The sequence below is a fragment of the Sciurus carolinensis genome, chromosome 3, assembly GCF_902686445.1.
Source record: "Sciurus carolinensis chromosome 3, mSciCar1.2, whole genome shotgun sequence".
NCBI classification, from domain to species: Eukaryota; Metazoa; Chordata; class Mammalia; order Rodentia; family Sciuridae; genus Sciurus; species Sciurus carolinensis.
Genome location: NC_062215.1, coordinates 62,354,657 through 62,377,221, shown reverse-complemented (window position 1 = coordinate 62,377,221; position 22,565 = coordinate 62,354,657). Strand labels below are relative to the sequence as shown.

At 40.3% G+C, this 22,565-nt stretch overlaps 1 protein-coding gene across 3 annotated transcripts in view; it reads left to right on the top strand.

Moving 5' to 3' along the window:
- Vps53 (VPS53 subunit of GARP complex) overlaps nucleotides 1–22,565 on the top strand; it is a 157,127-nt gene that overhangs the window by 81,677 nt on the left and 52,885 nt on the right. For 2 of the 3 annotated variants that reach the window (XM_047547064.1, XM_047547062.1), the window contains exons 12-15: nucleotides 6,716–6,817; nucleotides 13,873–13,967; nucleotides 20,095–20,337; nucleotides 22,290–22,437. In XM_047547064.1, the coding sequence (XP_047403020.1) occupies nucleotides 6,716–6,817; nucleotides 13,873–13,967; nucleotides 20,095–20,337; nucleotides 22,290–22,437 (588 nt within the window). The remainder of the gene's footprint in view (nucleotides 1–6,715; nucleotides 6,818–13,872; nucleotides 13,968–20,094; nucleotides 20,338–22,289; nucleotides 22,438–22,565) is intronic. The other variant, XM_047547063.1, reaches the window with a different exon arrangement.

Genomic DNA, 22,565 nt, shown 5'->3' with positions numbered 1-22,565 from the left:
GTAACTCAGTGTTAGAGCATCTGCCTAGCATGTACAAAGTCCTGGGTTTCATTCCTAGCACCACGGAAGGAAGGAAGGAAGGAAGGAAGGAAGGAAGGAAGGAGGGAGGGAGGGAGGGAGGGAAGGAAGGAAGGAAGGAAGGAAGGAAGGAGGGAAGGAAGGAAGGAAGGAGGGAAGGAAGGACGGAAAGGAGGGGAAAAGGAACCTGAAATTTCTTTTTAAATTACAAGTTTCCACTTCTAGGTATATACCCAAGAAAACTGAAAACATAGGTTCATATAAAAACCTCATACATGAATGTTTGTGCAGCACTATTCCCAGTAGTCAAAAGGTAAAAACAACCCCAAAGTCCATTTATGGATGAATGGATAAAGAAAATGTGGTATAATGCATACAAGGGAATATTATTTACTCATAAAACAAATGAAGTACTGAACACTTATTACAACATTGATAAACCTCACAACGCTATGCTTAGCGAAAGAAGCCAGACACAGAAGGTTATGTATTAATATGACTCAGTTTATGTGAAATGTTCAGATTAGGCAAACCCATAGAAACAGGATTGGCAAGGGGACAGCAGGATTGGGTACTGACAGTTAATGATTAAGTGTTTGTTTTAAGGGTGAAAAATGTTCTGGAATTAGTAGTTATAATTGCATTTCTTTACAAATATATTAAAAACCACTGAATTGTAAATCACTTTAAAATGGTGAATTTTATAATGTACAAATGACAGTTCAATTTTAAAATATTAAGAATTTTAGAAAAATATTGTATGTGTTGAGTTGTAAATCATTTTTGCCCTTTAAATAGGTGTCCACCAAAAAAATAAAAAGTAAAGTAATGCCTGCTTGTTACAATCTCAGAAAGAATAAAAGGTTTTAAAAGAAAGATCTCTTTTTTTTCTCAACTATTCTCCACAGGTTATCCACAATTTAATAGTTTGGGGTATATTTCCAAGTGTCCCTTACAAGCACACACACACACACAGCATATACAGAAAATAAAAAATGTTGCCTTTGTTTCTAAAGAGGATTTTATTGAGGGCTTCTCCTCTAACCAGCATTTATCACACATTTTTCAAGCTCTCTTTGTGCAGGAGCTTGGAAAAAGATGACAAATTGAATCAGACAGGTGCTTATGATCTAGTAGGAGAAAGAAACCTGTAATAATCGTCACAAAGTAAGGTATGAACATGTGGTAGCAAGGGTGGTCTCTGTGATAGTAAACGCCAGGTGTGCATAGCTCTGTGCTTCAGATCTTGACCATCAACTGAAGCCCCCAGGCCATCTCTTTAAGGACAAATCAGGAACTGGGCTCAAGTAAAGTATTTATGGAACAAGAAATGCAGAAACTGTAGACCTTTCATCCCATAACTGAAAGCTTTCTCCTCCAGGGAAAGGGGGAAAAAATGTCTCAAATTTCAGAGTTCCTTCTTTGATAATGTGATGAGGCTAGGGCCTCAAAAAGGAATTTGTGCAACAGATCCAGATACGGATATGCACCTAACTAAAGCCAGACTTTTCGAAACAGTGAATGAGACAGCTTAGCTGTCTAGTGGCCCTTACTGTTTTGGAGGTACTGGGAATCCCATGTGATTTAATCAGTGGGAATTAACTTGCTATATGAGGAATTTTACCTTCCTGTGTGGACTTAAAATCAACTCTCATCATAGCCGAAAGAATGAATTCTTTTAAAAGTGGAAAGCCATCCCCTTCTTGGCCAGTTTTTTATTTCATCTAGCAGTGTTGGAGATATTTAAAATCTAAATCCAAACTAGTAATTCTAGTATGGTCTATGACAGCTGCAAAGCAGGAATGAAGGTGTGACCAGGTGGGCTCTGACAACAGGGCTCTTGCACAGGAGGCTGTGTGTGCCAGTGATTTCTGTCTTTAAAGGCTTGTTCTCTTGCAATGGCAAATTAATCTAAGCAGTAATAGAGCCCTCCAAATAGCAGGAGGCTGTATCTGCGCCTCGGATGTTATACCATTCACCAGCAGGGTGGTGTGTTTGCAGTAGGTGAGGGCTTCTTGTAGATGAAGGAGGGAAGGAGCAGTCCGTTGTGCCTTTGCACAATGTGCCTTTGCACTTGTGAGTTGATGGGTCCATTGCTTTCATTTCCTGGAGAGATCCCAGGGAGACAAGACAGTAGAGACAGGCTGTCACTTGTGGTATTTACAAGACTTTAAGCCTGCAACTCTCACTTCTTCCCTTCTGCAAGTAACATCTCTAAGAGGCACGGCCCTTCTGCTTTTCTTACTTGCTCATGCCTATTAAATGCTAATGAAAGCTTCCACTTACTCAACTTCCCCCTATCATCTTTTCCCTGTGTGCCAGATGGTATATTAAACTGCTTTTCTTATGCTTAATGTACATTATCTCATTTAGTCCTCCTGACTGCTCTGCGAGCCAGGTGTTAATGTCCCTCGGTGTTGCAGAAAAGAGAACTGAGGCAATTTGAAAAGTACTGAAAAGTTCAATAGTACTTCCAAGTGGTGAAACCTGAACTTGAACCCAGGATTGTCAGATCCAGAACCTGTGCCCTATCACTACACAAGGGTTCCCTATCTTAGCTATTGGCAGCACCAGCTGTGCAGTGGCTAAGGCCAAAAAGTGAGTGGTCCTTGATTCCCATACTCCCCTCACCCTCAATTCTGCTCTCTCAGCAGTTTCTCTTGGCTCTCTCTCCTGCATTCTGAATCTGGAGACTTTACTCTGTCCATATCACCAGCTTACTGCAGTCCCCCACAGTCCCTATGCCTGGAATACTGCAGCAGCTTTGCAAACTGGTCTTCTTGCTTCCAATATGGTCCATTCTCCCCATGGCACTGAATTGATAGTTTCGAAGTCCATATTAGGCTTGCATCTGTAGTCCCAGCTACTTGGGAGGCTGAGGGAGGAGGCTCATTTGAGCCCAGTAGTTCCAGTTCAAAGCTGGGTAACCTGGGCAACAGAGCAAGACCCTATGTCTAAAAAACAAAAACAAAAAGAATTAGATCCTGTCACTTCACTGTTTAAAACCCCCAACCCCCAATGAATACTTACTTGTGATAGGAGAAAACCTACATGACCCAAAAAAGGCTATATGATTGGGCTCCTGCTACTTCTCTTACCTCAGGCCCAGTGTTGTCCTCTATCCTTCAGACTCACTAAGCTCTGTCCAGCCTTGGCACAAAAACTGTCTACTGGGAATATTCATCCCCAGTTTTCGTCTGATTAGCTCCTTTTCCTTACTTACATCTCTGCTCCACTATTACTTCCTTTGATCACTCTGTACAAAGAAGACTTCCCCACACTCATTTCCAGTCCCTCCCAGTTCCTAAACTTTATTTGCATCACAGTACCTCCCTCCCTCGTCTTTCTTCTGTTGCATCCCTGGTGCAAGGAAGGGTGCCTGGAATAGAGTGGATGCTCAGCGTATGATTTTTTAACAAATGACAAACATGCTATTTTCTGTGCCTAAAAAGCTCTGCCCCACCCCCCTCTTCTAATCCACCTCACATATTTAGTTCTGGGGCATCCATCAGTTCTGGCTTAAACATCATTTCCTTAGGGAAATTTTCTGTGACCTCCTCTGCTACATACTTTAGTTACAACTTCTACTTTTCTTTCAAGGGTCTTAATGCATGTTTGTGTGGGTGTTTGATTAAAACCTGTTTCCTCCAGCAGACTCGAACTCCATGAGAACAGAGTAGGTCTGTCTTCCTCATTGCTTTCCCCCAAATACCTAGTACCTCATTTGTTGAGTAGATGGATAAAGGAACAGATCACTTTTCTTGTACTGACTTGGGCCACACTTGGAATGTGTGTGCCCTAAACAGGCCAGGAGTTCCTTGGTGTCCATGACTCCCTCAGTAATTTCATCATTACATTATTAGAGAAAGGCTGTAGAAGTAGGAAAGAAACTTTGGGGAACCTCTGGCCCAGTAACAAGGACAAGTAGTCTGTGCTTATACTACCTAAGATGTTGCTCTGCTTGTTCAGTGCTGCCTTTTTATGTGGTGCCTCTCTCTATTTTTATCCATTCATTGGACACTTCCCACAAGGAGAACAGAGCCCAGGAATACCCCCAGCTCACTTCTCTGACTTCTGATTTTGTCATGATTTTCAATAACACATTGTGTGTTTTAACTGAGGCTGGGTGCAATGGCACACCTGTAATCCCACCAATTTGGAACACTGAGGAAGATTGTAGTTTAGAGCCCAACCTGAGCAACCTGTCTCAACAACCTCAGCAACCTGAGACCCTGTCTCAAAATTTTAAAAATAAAGATAAAACGGACTGGGGAGAGGCTGGGGTTGTGGCTCAGTGGTAGAGCACTTACCTGGCATGTGTGAGGCCCTGAGTTTGATTCTCAGCACCGCATATAAATAAATAAAATAAATGTCCATCAACAACTAAAATATATTTAAACAACAACAACAAAAAAAGGACTGGGGATATAGCTCAGTGGTAGACCACTCCTAAGTTCGATCCTCAGTAGCAGAAAAAAAAAATTTGGCCCACCTATATATAATTGTAAGGTATTATCAACCCTAGTGAATTTAGCAATGGATGAGGAACATTCAAAAATTCAAACCCTGTTTCTATCACTGAATAGTTAAACAAAGCTGTAATTTTAGCTAACAGGCTTTATTTCCACATCTACAGAGCACCAAAAGATTCAAAATTATGGTGACTCAGTTCAGTAGTGTGGTCCCAAAATTAAGCCAAGAAATTAGGAATTTAATGCTATTAACTAATTTAATTTTTTTTGATGGATCTTGCTATATTATCCAGGTGGGTCTTGAATTTCTGAGCTTAAGTAATCCTCCTGCCTTAGCCTCTCAATTAACTGGGTCTACAGGTGCATACCACCATGCCTGGCTTAATTAATTTTTTTATTGTAATTGTTATTTTATTGAAATTATATTGTTGTTGAAGCTTAGGCATGGAAGATTCCCTTTATCTCTAGTCCTCCTCTCTCCTTAAAATATCAGCAGTTCTTGAAATGACAGCTAAAACTTAGCAATATTGCTTTTTAAAGTAAACTTTGGTTTTGGGACCCCTGCCCCCACATCAGGTAAAGAAGCCAAAGTTCAGAGGGTGCAAACATGAAATGCTTGCTTAGTTGGACCATACTGTATCTCACCAGGATACTGCAAAAATCATCGTCTAGTGATTACCTTGAGCTTATGCAGTCATCGCAAGTGTGAGGGCTGTTGTCTGTCTACATAATAGCATCTCCAAGCGTTTGGACAACTAAGTAGTTTAAATGAGTGTAAGCAGAATTATCTTAAAACCCAAACCAAACACTGATGCAGTTCTTTTTGTGTGTGTTTAGGTTTGCTTTTGGTTTTTGTTTGTAACACCTTCAGATGATATCCTGGTGCTTGGCAGTGAGTCACCATATTATCCATCTGCTGTCCCTCTTAGCTAAGGATTAGTTCAATTTGCTCCACTGGCATATTCTAAAATGATACAAGTACATTCAGAAACTCCCTCTCCCGTTACCTTCTTGTCTCCAGGATGCCATCACTAGCCCCACCACCTCATCTCTGGCACCAACCAGTCCCTTTTATCCTGCTTGTCCACTTGGCTTCTTTTCTGCTAAAACTCGCAGCACCTGGGCATAACAACATCTGTAGGTCAGAATTCTAAAAAAATTTCAGAAGAATTGTCTTGATTCTGTAGTTGCACTGGAATTAACATCATCAGTGACCCTTGTACATACCATGTGCTTCTTCTAGAGTTTCACACACTTTGTTACATTTGATCCTTCAAACAGTCCTGTGACTATGTCCTCATTCAGCAGATGAAGCTCCTGTGGCTAGGTGATTTTGCCAACATAGCAAAGTTGGAACAAAAACCCATGTCTCCTGCCCCCGGCTTTCCCATGAGCCCATGGTCCCACTCAATGATATATTTTGAAATAGTGATCTTATTCATGAGCTGGAGAGCAGTTTTTCTGAAGGAGATTTCTGTTGTGGTTGTAATGGGACTTATTGAGGAAGGACTTCTGTCTGTAATGTAGAAAAGGCAAAATTAACTTTGTAGTTTGTTCTTGAATTCAAATCCATCTGGCATTTAGATTCATTTTTGTTTATTGAGCACCTTTTACATGCCAGACATCAAAGATAGGATGGGGAACAAGACAAATATGATCCCTGCCATATTGGCATCTAGTGAGGATAAGAAAAGTGGGCAATAGTAGTATTTTAATAAATACCTGGGGAGGAGATGTACAGGGTAGGATTGGAACATGTGCCAGGGACATCTAACCCAAACTTCACAGATAAGTCTTCCCAGAAGAGGAGACTTCTAAGTTAAGGACTTAAGGATGAGTGAGAATTTTAGTTAGATTAGAATTGCAGTAGGGTGAACAGCAATGTTTCTAGAAAATGGAAAAGCCATGTTGGGAGCTGGAGTTATGGCTCAGTGGTAGAGCATTTGCCTGGCATGTGTGAGGCTCTGGGTTAAATTCTGAGCACTGCATACAAATAAACAAATAAATAAAATATAAAAGATCCATTGACAACTAAAAAATGTTAAAAAAAAAAAAAAAAAAAAAAAAAGTCACGTGAAGGCCTGAAAGTAATACTGTTGCTTCCATTCTTCTTATGAGGTCAGATCTCATGACTTAGCTATTGGGGAGACTCGGAAAAAGCAGAAGACTGGTGGGAAGTCTATTGAACATGTTTAGAAGATAACTCTCTTGTGTCTTCTTAATAGAAAAAGCTCGAGTCTCCACCACCATCTACCAACCCTTTCCTGGAAGATGAGCCAGCCCCAGAAATTGAGGAGCTGGCAATCGAGAAGGGAGAATTAGATCAAGTAAGTCTGCTTTGCATTACCATGTGTAATCTACCCAGTATTCCTGTCTGAAAAGAGATTGGTGGGCTTCACATATGATCCTTTGGCTATTGTCCACATTCAGAGATTGTAGTAGTGGGGGTCTTTATAGAGGGCCTTTATCTGGAATTGCATTCAGAAAACAGAAAAAGCAGCTCTTCCCACCCCTGTTCTTTGCTCCCCAAAAGCCTCATCTCCAGCATTCAGCAAGGCACACAAGCTTAATCAGACCACGTGGAGGGGCCAGCACAGTTCTACTCTGCCCCATTCATCATCTCCTGAACTTGTCAGCGTACCTTTCCACTGCATTCTCATCTGGTACGGTGATGATGTGAGAGGCTGAAAGATCCTGGGGAAGTTAGCAGCACCCTGGGCTGAGAGAGGCCTCCATGCAGTGTAAGCTGATCACTTTAGGTCTGGAAGCCATTGGGGAGGCCTGGAAATATCAAGGTGACCAATGGCATCTTTGGAGTGTTACTTTTCCAAGCACACTAGCACTTTAATTTCCTTCTGATTTTTCTGCCCAACTCTAAATTTCCTCTCCCTTCACCCTACAGAATGGCGTTTTTGTTTCACTGCCATTTTATGACAGGAGAGGTTAGAGCAATAAATCAGAACATTTCCTTTCTGGATAAGTGATCCTTCTTTTTAATTTTCTACACTTGGCTGCTAGAGAATTATTTTATGGTATTGTTTTGCTCCAGACACCACCAGGCTGACTGGGAAGACCAACTTTGGGAAACCCATAGCCACATGTTGCAGCTGGCCTTATGTAACTATCATGGTGAGGGTAGTGGACAATCCTGGCAGGAGCCAAGTAGAATTCACAGAGCAGTTAAATGTGTCTGGTCCATTGATTAAATAATTGTGATTACATGGATACCCCACATTTTTGTGGTGCTTTGTAATTTAATACTCTTTCACATGCCATATTTCATTTTGCTTTCACAGTGCCTGCCTCTTGTTTTATAGGTGATGAAACTACAGCACAAGGGGCTAAATGACTTGTTCAGGGTCATAGTTTAGAAAAAGAAAGGCTAAGACTAGAAGTCATGTCTTGAAGTCAGATGCTAGAATTTCTTTCCAGGGATCTTTTTTTTTTTTTTTTAAATACCTTCATATCTCATTAAAAAGAAACACACAGAGGGGCTGGGGTTGTGACTCACTTGCCTAGCCTGTGTGAGGCACTGGGTTTGATTCACAGCACCACATATAAATAAATGAATAAAATAAAGGTCTATCAACATCTAAGAAAAATTTCAAAAACAGAAGCACATAGAAATGCAGCTCATGTATAAAAGTGAATGAACAAAACTAAAGAGATACCTTGAGGCTGTATCCCAAAGATAAGTGGGAATAGGTGTGATTGATTTAAAACCATCAGATAATTGGCTAGCATGGGAGAAAAAAAATTTTTCTTCTGTCTAAAGAAATGCAGTTCCCATTGGCTGGGTTTGTGGCTCACTGGCAGAGTGTTTCACCTAGTGTATGTGAGGCACTGGGTTCGATCCTCAGCACCACATAAAAATAGATAAGTAAACGGTAAAAAAAAAAAAAAAGAAAGAAAGAAAAAGAAAAAGAAATGCAGTTCCCACATTGTGAGAGCCAGGACTCAGGCTGGAGGGGTCTCATTCTTCTGGAGTGTCCTGACCCTCACTTGGCCACTTGTACCCTAGGAACATGCTTTGTCCACTCATGCCATTTGCAGGGCTCTCATGTCTCCCCAGTGCTAGTGACTGCCATTGTCATGTTCAGAATTGTGCAGGTGAACACTCAGATTCTTCTCATGCTGCTGTGAAAAGTTTTTCCTTTAGCTGGTCATCTCTGGATATTATTATGCTTGATTGTGATAGATTTTTCCATTATCTGTGAAGTCAATTTTGCCCAATAAAATAAGATTTTTCTGATTCTTGGAACTTTTTGCTTATCATAAAAGCTTGAAGTTTTTGTAAGACCAAGACTTGCCCTTCTAAGGATACAGAACTCTGACATCTGACAAATACATGGTGTAAGGCAGAGTCATGTGGTAGAGGAGATACTGGACTCTGGTCTGCCATTAACTGACCCATGACCCTAGATAGCTTACTCACTGTCCATAGACTTGCCTGCTTTATCTTTAGATGTAGTTAATAGTTTTCAAACTCTATTCCTTAATGCCCTGTCAGATAAAATGGTGGGGAGTTAGTAGAGAGTAGAGACCTGGGTTCCCATTGCTAGAGGAGTTCTATTCTTAGTCACATTGTACTGTGAAATTCTAGGTAAAATTTCTTTTGATCCTAGGACTTTGTCTGTTTTAAAAAGAAAAAGGAAAACCTAAACTAAATGGAAAACTCCTGGTCTACATGGTCTACAGTAATTCATAAACTATTCCTCATAAGTAATAAAACATTTACACTAGTGACTAATGCCTACTCAAATGTCACCCCCAGCCTCCTATGCCTCATCAGCACTTGTCTCGCCTATGGCAGATTAGGTGGAGCCCCAAGACTTCCCTCTTCCCAGAAGCCTGTGGGCTTCTGGAGTTGGGGCACAGAAAGAGCAGGAGCCCTGTGGAGTGTTGGGGAGGGATTCCACAGGATGTCAGCAGGGAACCAGTCAGAGGTGGTTGTGTGAAAATCCCCTCCTGGTTGCCCTGGGTGACCCAAGTTACTCCCTTGCTGCAGTCAGTAGGCAGTTGGCCCTCAAGGTAAGGGTCACTCCCTGCTCACTACTGAGGCTAAGCCTGGCTGTTGGGAAGAGAGGGTGAACTTGCAAAGCAGTATTCACTTTAAAGGAGCATGAACAATTTGTTGCCAAGATATTCCCAGTGATAGAAAATGACATCTGAAAGGGGACCAAGGGTACTGAAAGAGAAGAAATCAGGAATTTCTGGTTTAGAAATGTACCCTTCTGGTGATCCGAGCAGTTAGATTTAATCTGTTTACATTGGATAGTAATGAAAGGAAATGGGACCAGCTGCAGACCTCCTTACTGTGACAACAGTAACCTTTTATTATTCCATCAAACTCCAGGAGGAAATAGCTTAAACATCTGCAGCTTTTGGAGAGAATTCACACACTCAGAAATCCAGCCTGAATGCTACTGCTAAATGACTTAGTGTATTCTTTAAGCCAAGGATCAACCCTTTGGGGAGCTGCATAGTGCAAAGGGAGACACCAGTTTGAGCTGAAATTCCAGCACCTACCACATAAACAGGAGCACATTCATGAAGCAGCTATAGGCAGGAGGGAAAAAAAGTAAGAAAAAGAAACTTGGGCAGTCCCTCTCACTGTTGCCCCTTTCTTTGGCTCACACTAAAAATGCTGCGAGAGGGCCTCCATGTTGTGGTGGGAGGACTGAATGACCTCTCTGCACTGCAGATAGTACTGTCAGTGCACAGAGACCACGCAGAGCAGTCACCTGCAGGTGGAGTTGGAACACCAGCCCTGTCTGGTTACGTGACTTTTTGAGTGTTCTAGGACCATATCAGGCATGACCTGTGAAGACTGATCAAGATGAGTTTGTTGGGATACCAGGAAGTCATTCTGTTTTATCACTTGAGGTCTGTATTTAATACCAGATGAATCCTAAGACTTAATCAGGCATAGATTTTTTTTTATCATGTATCACTTTAATGCATACATTAAAAAAAAAAAAAAAGGAAACTACAAGCAAAATAAATAGATTACAATATTCCTAAGAGTTCTTCACATGCAGGGTCCAGCTCTTTGGAACTATTTGTTAAAAAAGCTTTATGTTGCTGGGCATGGTGTTGTGCACCTATTCCTAATGGCTTAGGAGGCTGTGGCAAGAGGACCCCTTGAACCCAGGAATTCTAGGCCAGCTTGGGCAACATAGCAAGACCCCATCTCAAAAAACAAACAAACAAACAAAACAGCTTTATATTTTCAAATAATTATAGGCTCAGAAGTTGCAAACACTACAGAGCAAGGCTGTGTGCTCATCTCTCAGCCTTCCTCAGTGGTGCCAGTGAACGGAACTAGAGTGATCGTCAGAAGTAGAAAATGGGTCCAACCTCTTTCTCCTCAGGCCTGAATGCCTGTGTTTTTCCACACACTGGTGTTCTCTGGGCTATGGAATGTGTTGGGGTTGAGGTGTTTCTTAAGAATGCCCCACTGCTGCTGGGCACAGTGGTACTACCTACTTGTAATCCCAGAGATTTGGAAGGCTGAGGCAGGAGGATCAAAAGTTTAAGGCCAGCCTAGGCAATTTAGGGAAACCTTGTCTTAAAATAAAAAAATAGCTCAGTGGTGGAGCACTCCTGGGTTCAAACCCCTGTACTAGGGGGAAAAAATGTCCCAATGTTGGTATCAACAATTTTTTTGCCAAATCATTAGCACGCATTTCCCAGGGTGTTTTGTTGTTATTCCTTACTTTTAAAAAATAATTTCAAACTTATAAAAAAGGTGAAAGAATAATACAAGGAACTCTCAAATACCTTTTACCTAGATTCAGCAACTGTTAACATTTTGCTGCATTTACTTTATAATTTCCTCCCCATTATTTCTCCTTCACCCCTTATTTCAAAGCAGTTTGGAAGTGTTATAGACATAATGCCCTTTATCCCTAAATATTTCAGCATATATTTCCCAAGAAGGAGGACATTCACTTAAAATACCACCAGAAAAATCAGGAAATTGAACACCAGTACAATGTTACTTTTTAAAGACTTTATTTAAATTTCATAATGTAGGCATTTCAAAGTGATAAGTTAAAACACAATCAATAGTGTTTAATTGGGAATGTGCATATACATTTTTATGTCAATAAAACCAAACACGAAATATACATGTAAAAGTGAGAGTATTCTTTATTATGTAAACTCCCATTTATAATTACCAGAACATATCCTGTACAAGTGTGAATATTTTCTTTAAAAAAAGACAAAAAAATTTTAAATAAAAGGAATAATTAAATTTACAATGATTATATTTTATTACTAAAAAGATAACTGGTTATAATGACCATATTTTTCAAATCTGAAGTCAGGATCTAGTATTACAAAGTCAAATTAAATCACATTTTAAAATTTATTTAGTGAATTACCTTATTAAAAAGAAAGGGAGGAAGGAAAGGAGGGATACTGACTTATAAAAGGTAGGACAAATGGGTGAGGACTGTCCCTCACTACCTGCATTCTTCGTTGTGGGTCCTGCATTTAAACTAATGGAAGCACAAAAAGTTTCCAGGGCATCTCTGGGTGCAGCAAATTCAAATGAGATAAACCAGTCTTGTGCATCCCCTGAGGCCTCATGCAGCCTCAGCCTAGGGCAGTGACTTCCAGATGATGAGAGCAAACAGGCCACAGTGTAGTCAAGAAGGACCAGAGTTTCTACAAGTCATGCCAAAAAATTAAAGGCAGGGAACTCTTGAAAGGTGAAAAAGGACAAGAGCTGAGAGTGAGATTAAATAGAATGTGTCTAAAGTTGACATTTAATTTTTGGTAATTATTATGAGTTTTTACAGGTGTTTTTAACCATTGCATTGTTTTACAAACAACAACAAAAGAAATGACCAGAAAAGGTAACTATTATTTCTGTCTTTGGGAACTCCCAGTAGCTATCCAATGCTTATTAAAAGATAGGAGCAGTTTAAGAGGGTAAATCTTAAGTATGCTTAATAATAATAATAATTATAGAAGTGGGAAAAAACTTTAGGAGGTAATAGGTATGACTCTGATGGTGATGCCAGTTTCATATGTGTATACTTATCTAATGTTGAGATGTGTACATTAAGTATATATAAGACAAGTGTACAGATACTCCCAAACTCATGAAGATGTATATATTAAGTTTGTACAGCTTTCTGTTAGTCATACTTCACTAAAATGGCCTAGCCAAAAGAATATGTGTAATTCATTCAACAAATACATTGTGACTACGAACTTATACCTAAACTTTACTCTAGTATAAGCCACAGCAAGATGTCTTTGGCTTAGAGTCCTTTTGCTGACATTCGACAGTGGACAGAATTGACATTTTTTTAGGAATAGAAAGTAATATGTGAGAAGAGCCTTACTTTTTTTTTTTTTTTTTTTTTTTTTTTAGATGTTTGGAAAGGAATTATATAGCAAATATAGTTTTTAAAATGCTTGCTTGCCAAGTGACCTGTTTGTCAGTGATTTTCAAGTATTAGGATACGGACAAGTACTGGGCTAGTTTTCAGTGGTCTCTGGCAAAAAATTTAGATTAGATAGTTTGCCCCCTACTCCCAACCCCCCGGCAGGATTACCAACCATCCTTTCTTAGAAAGGACTGCCTTGATGCTGCTATTTTTACTCTTATAAAACTTGGGCTTATAAGATATTTTCTTTTAGGAATTTGTGGTAAGGATAGAAAGTAGCAAAACAAAAAGTTAGCAACCTACCCTGCCCTTGATCCCCTGCCATTCTGTTTCTTATATTTACTTGTCAATGAAAATCCCAAGTTTAAGAGCCATTGCAGGAAAACATTGGTTTGATTGAGAAGAGTCCTAGTTTAGGAAATAGAAAGCTTTGTCGGATGTTTTGGGCAGACTGTCAAGACCCCAGAGCCTCCATTTCTTGAGGTGTAAAAAAGTAGTAATAAGACCTACTTGAAGGATTATTGGGAGGAATAGATGAGACATTATGTGGTATTGAAGTGCTTGACCTGTAACTATTAGTAAATGGAGGCTGTTAGAATTAGATCATGTGACAGCATCACAACAGCAAACACATGTAAGGTGGATGCTATGATTAGCCAGGATTTAAAAATTTTAAATGTCAGCCAGATGATGAAAAATTGCCAAACTAAAATTGCATGTGTTATCAAAGTAGCAGTAAGTCTTTGATCATCCGCAGCAAGTAAAGGATGCTAACAAAGCTGGTGTCTTGTTCACAGCACTGGAATGAGTCATAAAGTAAGACATATTCTCACTTCTATTACAGTGGGTACTTTCTTACCTATAAGCTGAAAGTGAACTTTGAAGTGATGTTTTTTTTGAAATTGCTTGAAATTTTGCAAAGATTGCTCAAATTTTGGATTTCTCTTTACTTTTTCTTTCTTTTTTTCTTACAGCCCAAGAAGCCTAAAGTCCCAGACAACCCATTTCATGGCATTGTTTCCAAGTGTTTTGAGCCTCATCTCTATGTGTATATTGAGTCCCAGGACAAGTAAGTGACAGACATTTTGCTGATTTCAATCAGCATTTCTACACCTTCTGGTCATGTTGAGTCTTACAAGGGCACAACTCTTTTCAGAAGCGGAAGGAAGGATTTGACGTACCTTTGACCCTCCCTAGAACTCATTAAGCATAGTTTTACCCTAGCATGTGAGGGGCCCTGGATTCTATCCCCAGCACCACAAGAAAAGAAAAAAGATATTTTTATGTCTTTTGAATGTTATCAATTATTTTGTCTATAAATCTCAGAAGCCTGAGGGTTTTTTAATTACAACCCACTTTTTTATTTTTATTATTTTTATTTTTTATTCTGAGTTAGGGTCTCACTAAGTTGTTGAGGGTCTTGCTGAGTTGCTGAGGCTAGCCTTGAACTTGCAATCCTTCTGTTTTACCCTCCTGAGTCACTGGAGTCACTGGAATTACAGCTACACACCACTGCACCTGCTGGAAGCCTGAGTTTTGCTGTAATACAGCCCCACATGAACCTAAATCCCTCTTGTGGGTACTGAGCCCTCATTGAGTCCTGACATTTGTGAGCCCACAAAACTTTACAATGTCAGACACTGGACATTGTAAGAAAGCCTAATCTCTAAAGTATATGTTTTCAAGTATAATTTTACTTTTCATCTTGAAGTAATTTTGACTATCAAAAAAGTTACAAAAATAGAACAAAAAATTCTCACATACCCTTCCCCAGATAATATTAACATCCTGTGTAATCACCATTATCAAAATCAGGAAGGTAATATTTTCCTACGTATGCTCTTTTTCTGGTCCAGTTCCTCTCGTAATCATGCATTTGGCCATCAGGTCTCTTCAGTCTCCTTTAATCTTGAATAGTTTCTTGTTTTTGTCTTTCATGGCCTTGACACTTTTTTATAATTAAAAAAAAATTTTTTTTAATATTTTTTAGTTGTCAATGGACCTTTATTTTACTTATTTATATGTGGTGCTGAGACTTGAACCCAGTGCATCATACATGCCAGGCAAGCACTCTACCACTGAGCTACAACCCCAGCCCCCTGACACTTTTTTAAAGGGAATTGACTAGCTTTTTTATACGATGCCCACAGTTTTGATTTGCCTGATGTTTCTTCTTATACTTTGTGTGTGTGTGTGTGTGTGTGAGTCACATGTCTCACTATGTTGCCCCGGCTGTTCCTGAACTCCTGGGTTCAAACGACATTACTGCCTCAACCTCCTGAGTAGCTGGGATTGTAGGCCAGTAGCACTGTCCATTTGAGGTTTCTTCTTAACCCCTTGCCTATTTGGCAGGATGACCTTAAAAGTGAGGGTATGTCCTTTACAGTGCATTGTATCAGGAGGCACACCATGTAGATTAATCCCTGTACTACTGATGTTAACTTTGATCACTTTTGTAAAGCGGTGCCTGCCAACCTTTTCCACTGTGAAACTACTATTTTTCACTGTACTATTAAGTTTCTTTCAGGAAATACTTTGAGACAATGTAAATAGCATCACATTTTAGCCCACTCATTTCAGAATCCCTTCATGATTTTTGCCTGAAGCCATTATCATTAGGTTTGCTTGATGACGATTGTTTCCATCATTTGTTCTGGATTTGGAGTTCTACTGTAAGGAACTTTCCTCCCCCATTTGTTCATTTATGTCAATATGGACTCATGGATTCTTATTTTAGTTTATGGATAATCCATTTACTATATGTGCTTTTCACAAACTCATGGGCTCCAAATTTTTTACATATTAGCCCACCATGGCTCAGTTTCTTCACAGCCAGAAGATGATTATGTTCCAGTGTCTGTTATTCATGTGGGGGATATTTGCAAAGGAGGAAGACCTCCTCATCCCTGAATCTTTGCCAACAGTCAGAATATCCATTAAAGGTCTTTAACAAATGCTAGAAGACAAATTTTGGAAAAATATGGTTTCTGGAATGGGGCACGTTACCTGAAGACAGACTGGCCTGGACTCTGAGGCTTCTAATGACACACCTAAGAATACAGAGAGGTCCCATGCAGGAGAACAGCAGTGGCTGTGAGAAAGCTCTTGAGGGGAGTTCTATGGGAAAACTTCGGCCAGTGTTCCCCCACTTTTTTTTTAAATGCTTCTCTCATAAGTTAACAAGTATTTGTTTCCAAATATGCTTCAGGTATAAACTATAAGATTTAAGAGAATGTTTTAAATGGGGACAGAATTATTTTTCACCTATTTGATTTTATAAAGTATTTCATATTAAAACCTCAGAAAATAAACTTTGTAAAAGGGCGTCTATGTTAACAAAAACAAGCCCCCTCTCCCAAGGGAAAAATAAAGTTGCCTTGCCATTGATTGCCTTGTGAAGGCTCTGTTTCCTCCTTTTTATGTACTGGGAATGTATCTAGCAGGCACAGAGAAGGGCACAGTCCTCGTAGGACTGGGGAACTCAGTGGTAACTCAGTGGTAGTGCACTTGCCTAGCATACCAAGGCCTGAGTTTGATCTCTAGCACTGCAAAAAAAAAGTTTTCTCCCAAGCCAGGCTTGGTGGTAGGTGCCTGAGGTCTCTCTTACTCAGAGGCTGATGCCAGAGGATCACTTAAGCCCCGGACTTTGAGGTCAGCCTGGGCAACATAGCAAGACCCTGTCTCAAAAATAAATAAATAATTAATTAATTAAAATTAAAAAAAAAAAAAAGTAAGTAAGTAAATTTCCTCCAGGAAGTTCATAAGACACTTCTGAGGAACAGGTAAAAGGATTGTTTATTTACATGTTAGATTACCAGGTATTCAGGCAACCCACTTTGATGACCATTTTCAATCAGAGCCCCATCTTCTCTTATCAGCCCCAATTCAAAGGGTCATGCATGTCTGGGATGGCCACATCCTCTCCCAAAAACCTGCCTCATCCAAAGAGTCACTTTTCTGAATCGTAATTCTGTGTCCATTCTTCACATGACCTTGATTCATACAAAGTACTCATGATTCATGATACTTGGGCAAAGACCAGACCTCCTTCCTCTGGGCCTCTCCATTTCTCCATGAAAAATGCAGTGCTTGGCCTTTACTTGGCCTGACTAGGATGTTTCCAGGCACTAGGGAAGCAGCAGAGCCCCTTAGGGAAGAGGACTGAGTAGGTTATGCTTGGTCACTCTAAAGTAAGCAACAGAAGCTTATGTAGAAAATAGAGTTTAAGAACTCCTTTTCCTCTTCTGTCAGAGGAGTCAGATAAATTGATGCCTAAAACAGTGGTTATTGACCTTTTGTGAATTATAGATCCTTTTAAGAATCCATTGAAAACTATAGACTCTGTTGTTTAAAAAAAAAAGAATCCAGTTATATCCACATACTAATTTTGAGTATAATTTCTTGGGTCTTTAGGAAGTCCTTTTTCCCCTCTGTCAAATAATCCTGAGGCTAGGGAAGGAACTCAGGTGGGGACTAATCTCATGTAGTTACTACTCTGCTATAGCACTAACTCAAAAATCAAAGGAGAAAAGTCTTAGACTGTTCACAAGCTCACAGATGACACAGAAAAAGTACAGTGTAGTGGAAAGAGTGGGGACCTGAGTGCCAGATAGACCTGGATTTGAATCAGAGCTCTGCACTTACTCGTCTGGGACTCCTCAAGTCTTTAACAGCAAGGACTGTCCTAACCCACAGTGTCTGGGTCAGGACTTGACACTTTATAAACTCTTACCGGGTTGTTATCTTAGGGTATAAAAAATACCTCTTTGTGATTCTAGTCAGAAGGTCATTATGTGACACATCCCTTTCTCCAGGAGTCTTACATGAAGATCTTGCTGAAACTAAGGGTAGGTTTGATGCCTGAAAGAAATGACAATCTTTCTTCTTAGAGTTGAATTCATTTGTATCTTACTGACAGTCCTTCAGGCATTGCACATAATAAAATTTCAATCAGTATTTGGCTGGATAGGATCATCTATTCAAAACTAATGATCCTGGGCTGGGGAGATAGCTCAGCTGGTAGAGTGCTTGCCTCACAAGCACAAGGCCCTGAGTTCGTACCCAGTACCGCAAAAAAAAAAAAAAAAAAAAACTAATGATCCTTACCCATTCACACTAGGGTAGCTTTTACTAGTTATCCTTTGAAAAACGGTCTATTCATTTCCTAATCTCTTTTGTGGTATTGAAGCATGCTAATGCAAAGAATGGAAGAATGCAGAGCAGGGAAGGTTCTCTTAACTATTTGTCATGCACACTAGAGAGCAACGTCAAAAGGAACTCAGTGGGCTTTCAGCAAAACAGATCTTTAGAGGTTTTCGTGTAGAATTTTTCTTTATGCTATATGATCCTAATTAATTATAATCTTATTCATCATGTTGGCTCTGAAACAGGAAGTAGGTGAGTAAGTATCCAACTTCTAGAGGAATAGATGAGTGATTAAGGTAAAAACGCTTCAGAGCTCTGGCCCGTTTTGGTTGGCACCACTGATGGAGAGATTAGAATCTCTCCTAAGCAGACTCAAATGGAATCGTTTGCTTTCTGTTACATGTTCTCTTCCACTTTACCAGCCCCCATCCCATCTCCACCTTCCCACTGTTTCATTCCTGTCCCTTTGGAACAAAATGTGGAAGTTGAGTTGCTATATACACATCCTCCCAACTAATAGGGAGCTTATGATAACAGATGTGAAGTGCAAGATTTTTCGACTATAAAGCAAGCAGCTTTCGTTTTTTGTACCAGCTTCAGCTTATGAGAGGTGACTGGCTGGAATGATGTCTCAAGAAGGATTCTGGAATTACAGCAGTAATCAGTAAAAACAAGAGGCATTGTTGATTAGCATTGCCCACCATGGGCCCAAGGCAGGAGAAAGTTGGCATGTTTTTTGGCATTTGGCATCCTTACACTGTATACTAAAGTGTTAAAAAGTCAAGTGGGGGGCATGGGATGTGGCTCAATGGTAGGACATTAGACTGGCATGTGTGAGGCCCTGGGTTTGATTCCCAGGACCACAAGAAGAAGAAAAAATCTAGTGGCAAATGACAGGAGTTCCAATTGAGAGAGGATTGCTATGACTTGGAGTTGCACAGTGAGGCCGAGCCAAGCTGAAGTGGAGGGAAAGTGCTTTGGCCAGGGAAGCAATAGGCAGAGGCCCAGTTGACAGGGGAGGAGGTGAAGCAGAGGACCTGTAGCGTGACTGGCCAGAGTGGAGGTCAGCCATGGAGGAGAGGTGGGAGAATAGATGGAAAAGTGGGGCAAGAAAAGGTTGTGAGGTGGGGGTGGTGACCTTGGAGCTTTCCACGGTCAACTAATGAGGTCCTTCCCTGCTTTTTGTTACCACAGACAAAGGCCTAGCCTAAGCCTGAATCTCTTTGAGGGCATAGTGGCCACATCTGGATATAGTAAACTTTGAATAACAAAATCACTTGAGTAAAATGTCAATTTTTTCCTATTCCTGCTAATTGATGCTGTGTGTGGTTCCTGTCTTTTTCTTCCTATTATATAAATATATTTTTAAAACACAGCTGGATTCCTGTAGCTTTAGACAGCTGCCTAAAAAGGTGTCACATGTCAAGAGACCTCCCATTGTCCACACAGCAAAACTGCCCAGAGAACAGTTGTTTCAGCCCTGCTGGATTCTAGGTGGTGATGACTCAGCGTGACTGAGGCAAATTCAGAGATGTTTGAATGGGAAAGGGGAGACAGAGTGCAACCGCTCTCACCGTGGCCTGGGCAGGCCTGACACGGCTCCTACCCACTCTTCTCCGGGGAGTTTCATACAGCTTTGATTTTGGAAGTTCTAAGAAAAAACTATAAACTGCATAAAGAAGGAAAGCTTAAGGTTTTTGTTTGTTTGTTTGTTTGTTAACAGTTTATCTTTGTTTAGGCATCATCCTGTGTTTAGCTACCATTCAGGTAGCTCTGCCACTAAGTTCAGGATCAAAAGTGATCATGAATGCCTTGAAAAGCAGCACATAGATGCCAAACTCTATTGCTGCTGTTATTTAATTTAACCATGATTCCTATTATGTGGTGAATGATGGTGGTAAATGATGATATTGCTAAAAATTAACCCAGTTTAAAATTTTAGAAACATCAGGAATGATTACTTATGGCAGCAATTTATGTGTATTTTGTAAACAAGTACATTTGCTCTATCTTTCTGGAAGTGAAATAACATTTTAGTTTCTTCCTCCTAGAAACCTTGGAGAGCTGATTGATAGGTTTGTGGCTGATTTCAAAGCCCAGGGGCCACCTAAGCCCAACACTGACGAGGGGGGTGCTGTGCTTCCCAGCTGTGCTGACCTCTTCGTCTACTACAAGAAGTGCATGGTACAGTGCTCACAGCTCAGTACTGGAGAACCAATGATCGCCCTGACCACCATTTTCCAGAAGTACCTCCGAGAATACGCCTGGAAAATCCTCTCTGGCAACCTGCCCAAGTGAGTCCTGCTCTTCACAGTCAGAATAGTGAAGTGGGATTTGGAATATTCCTAAATATGGGAATCCTTAAGGAAATCCACTCTGAAATTGTTTACCAAACTGCCAAGAGTAATAAGGCGGAAAACACTCTTACCAAGTCCCTGAGGGTCTGATGCTATTTCCCCTTTGTTGACATTCCACATCCGATCAAGACCATTACTGGAGATACCCCTCTGGCTGCCAGTGCAGGTCACATCATACCATGGTGGACTCTAGGGAGTCAGTCCTATTATGTATAAGTATTTGATTTATAAGGATTCAACAATAGCTACTTGGCCAAAAAAAAAAAAATGAGGTGATGGAAATAACTACTCAATAGCATAGGTAATTTCATTCAAGCCTCATTCAATGTGGTTATGCCCTAGAGTGATAGAGGGAGCATGCATCCAGTTTTCCCTCTGAGTAGGTTCCCAAAATCTCTCTGTGTGTGCATCTTGCTATGCTGGACAGAGTCTGATGTTTAAAGATAGGGAGGATTTGTGGGAAGGGGGTTATACAGCACAGTTTCTGATTATAATGACCCCACTGTATTCTGAGACATTAAAAGATTGTTATATTGCTTGCTACTTAAAATAAGTGGATCATTCAACTACCGTTTTAGAGATGTTTCGGTTATATACCATTTCTATGGTGATAGAATATCACCTAATATAACACTTCTGAACCTAGTGTTTACCAACCATCACCCCATGGCTAAATTAACAATTTGAGAATTAGTTTCTGTCATTGTTACTAAACTGTCACAAATGGGAGTTTTACATTATTTGGAAGAAAGAGAATAGAATTCTATGCTACGCAGTATATTTTAAGTGTCGGGTATAGTTTACTAATGAGAACTTCTTTGACTATGACAAAAATTATTTGTAAAATTTAAAAACTTTGTCCCGATTATCAAGATAATACAAGTTCTTGTAGCATAGAAAACACAGAAAACCACAAGAAAGAAAATGAAAATCACCTATAATCTCACCACCCAAAGAAAAACTTTTTAACTTTTTGGTATATATTTTTCCATTCTTTATTCATATATATAGTCATTTATATATATATATATATATATATATTCATTTGTATATATATTTGTGTGTGTGTGTGTATATATATATATGTGTGAGATGTGTGCTTTGGTTCGTTAGTGTAATAGAATGGGGACTACGTCACTGATAGTCTTACACTCTACTGCTTTCACTTAATATCATCCTGTGAGCCTGTTCCCGTGTATTAATCAGTGTCCCAGCAGGAAAAAAATGGTATACTCAGCTGGAATTTTGTCAGTTTTTAAAGATGCTGTTCACAGAAATGGGGCAGGGCAAAAAGAACCAGGAGAGGATTCTGAAGCATCCACTTAAGAGCAGGTAATTGTTGCTACCTTAGATCTCACGTGGGAGCAGAGTCTATGGATGAGGGACTGCCCCTCAGACACTGTAGTCACAGAGGGAACTGCCTGTGGATATCTGGAGTAAGAACTTCAGGGAGGAACAATGTCTTATTCGCTTATGTACTCTTCCGTAAGCACAACTTTTAAATTCTGTGCAGAATTATCTTAGTTGAAATAGTTAGGGAAGCAGCTTTTGTGGTACAGATGATTCCAAATGAGTTCCATGAATTAGGAAGTTCAAAGCTAAAGTGATAGGCAGCCCAGCACGCCCCCCTCTGTCAGCTTGTCATGGTTAATAGGGTTGATTACTGACTCACTCTTGGAATTGTCTCTTCCTACTCCTAACAGTGCAGAGTATCTAAACAGATAATAGTCAAGGTGAGGTCAGTAGGAAGAGAACTCGTTGTATGTGGATTTATTTGGGCACAGCCAGCCTTTCCTTCCCTTTTTTTCTTTGTCTTAAAATGTGTGGTTTCCAGTTCAGGGAACAAATTAGAAGTTCCAGCCTGACTAGTGCCTGTTCCTTTTCTTTAGAACCACAACCAGCAGTGGGGGCCTGACCATCAGCAGCCTCCTCAAGGAAAAGGAGGGCTCAGAAGTGGCCAAGTTCACTCTCGAGGAGCTCTGCCTCATCTGCAGCATCCTGAGCACAGCAGAATACTGTCTGGCCACCACCCAGCAGGTGAGTCAAGCCATCCCTGCTGCTTGTGTACCAGCTCCTTTCCCTGGACTATCTGGCCTCGTAGCTGGGAATGAAGAGCATGAGCCCAAAAAGGCCACATTCAATCTTGGGCAGACTAGTGTGGGCCT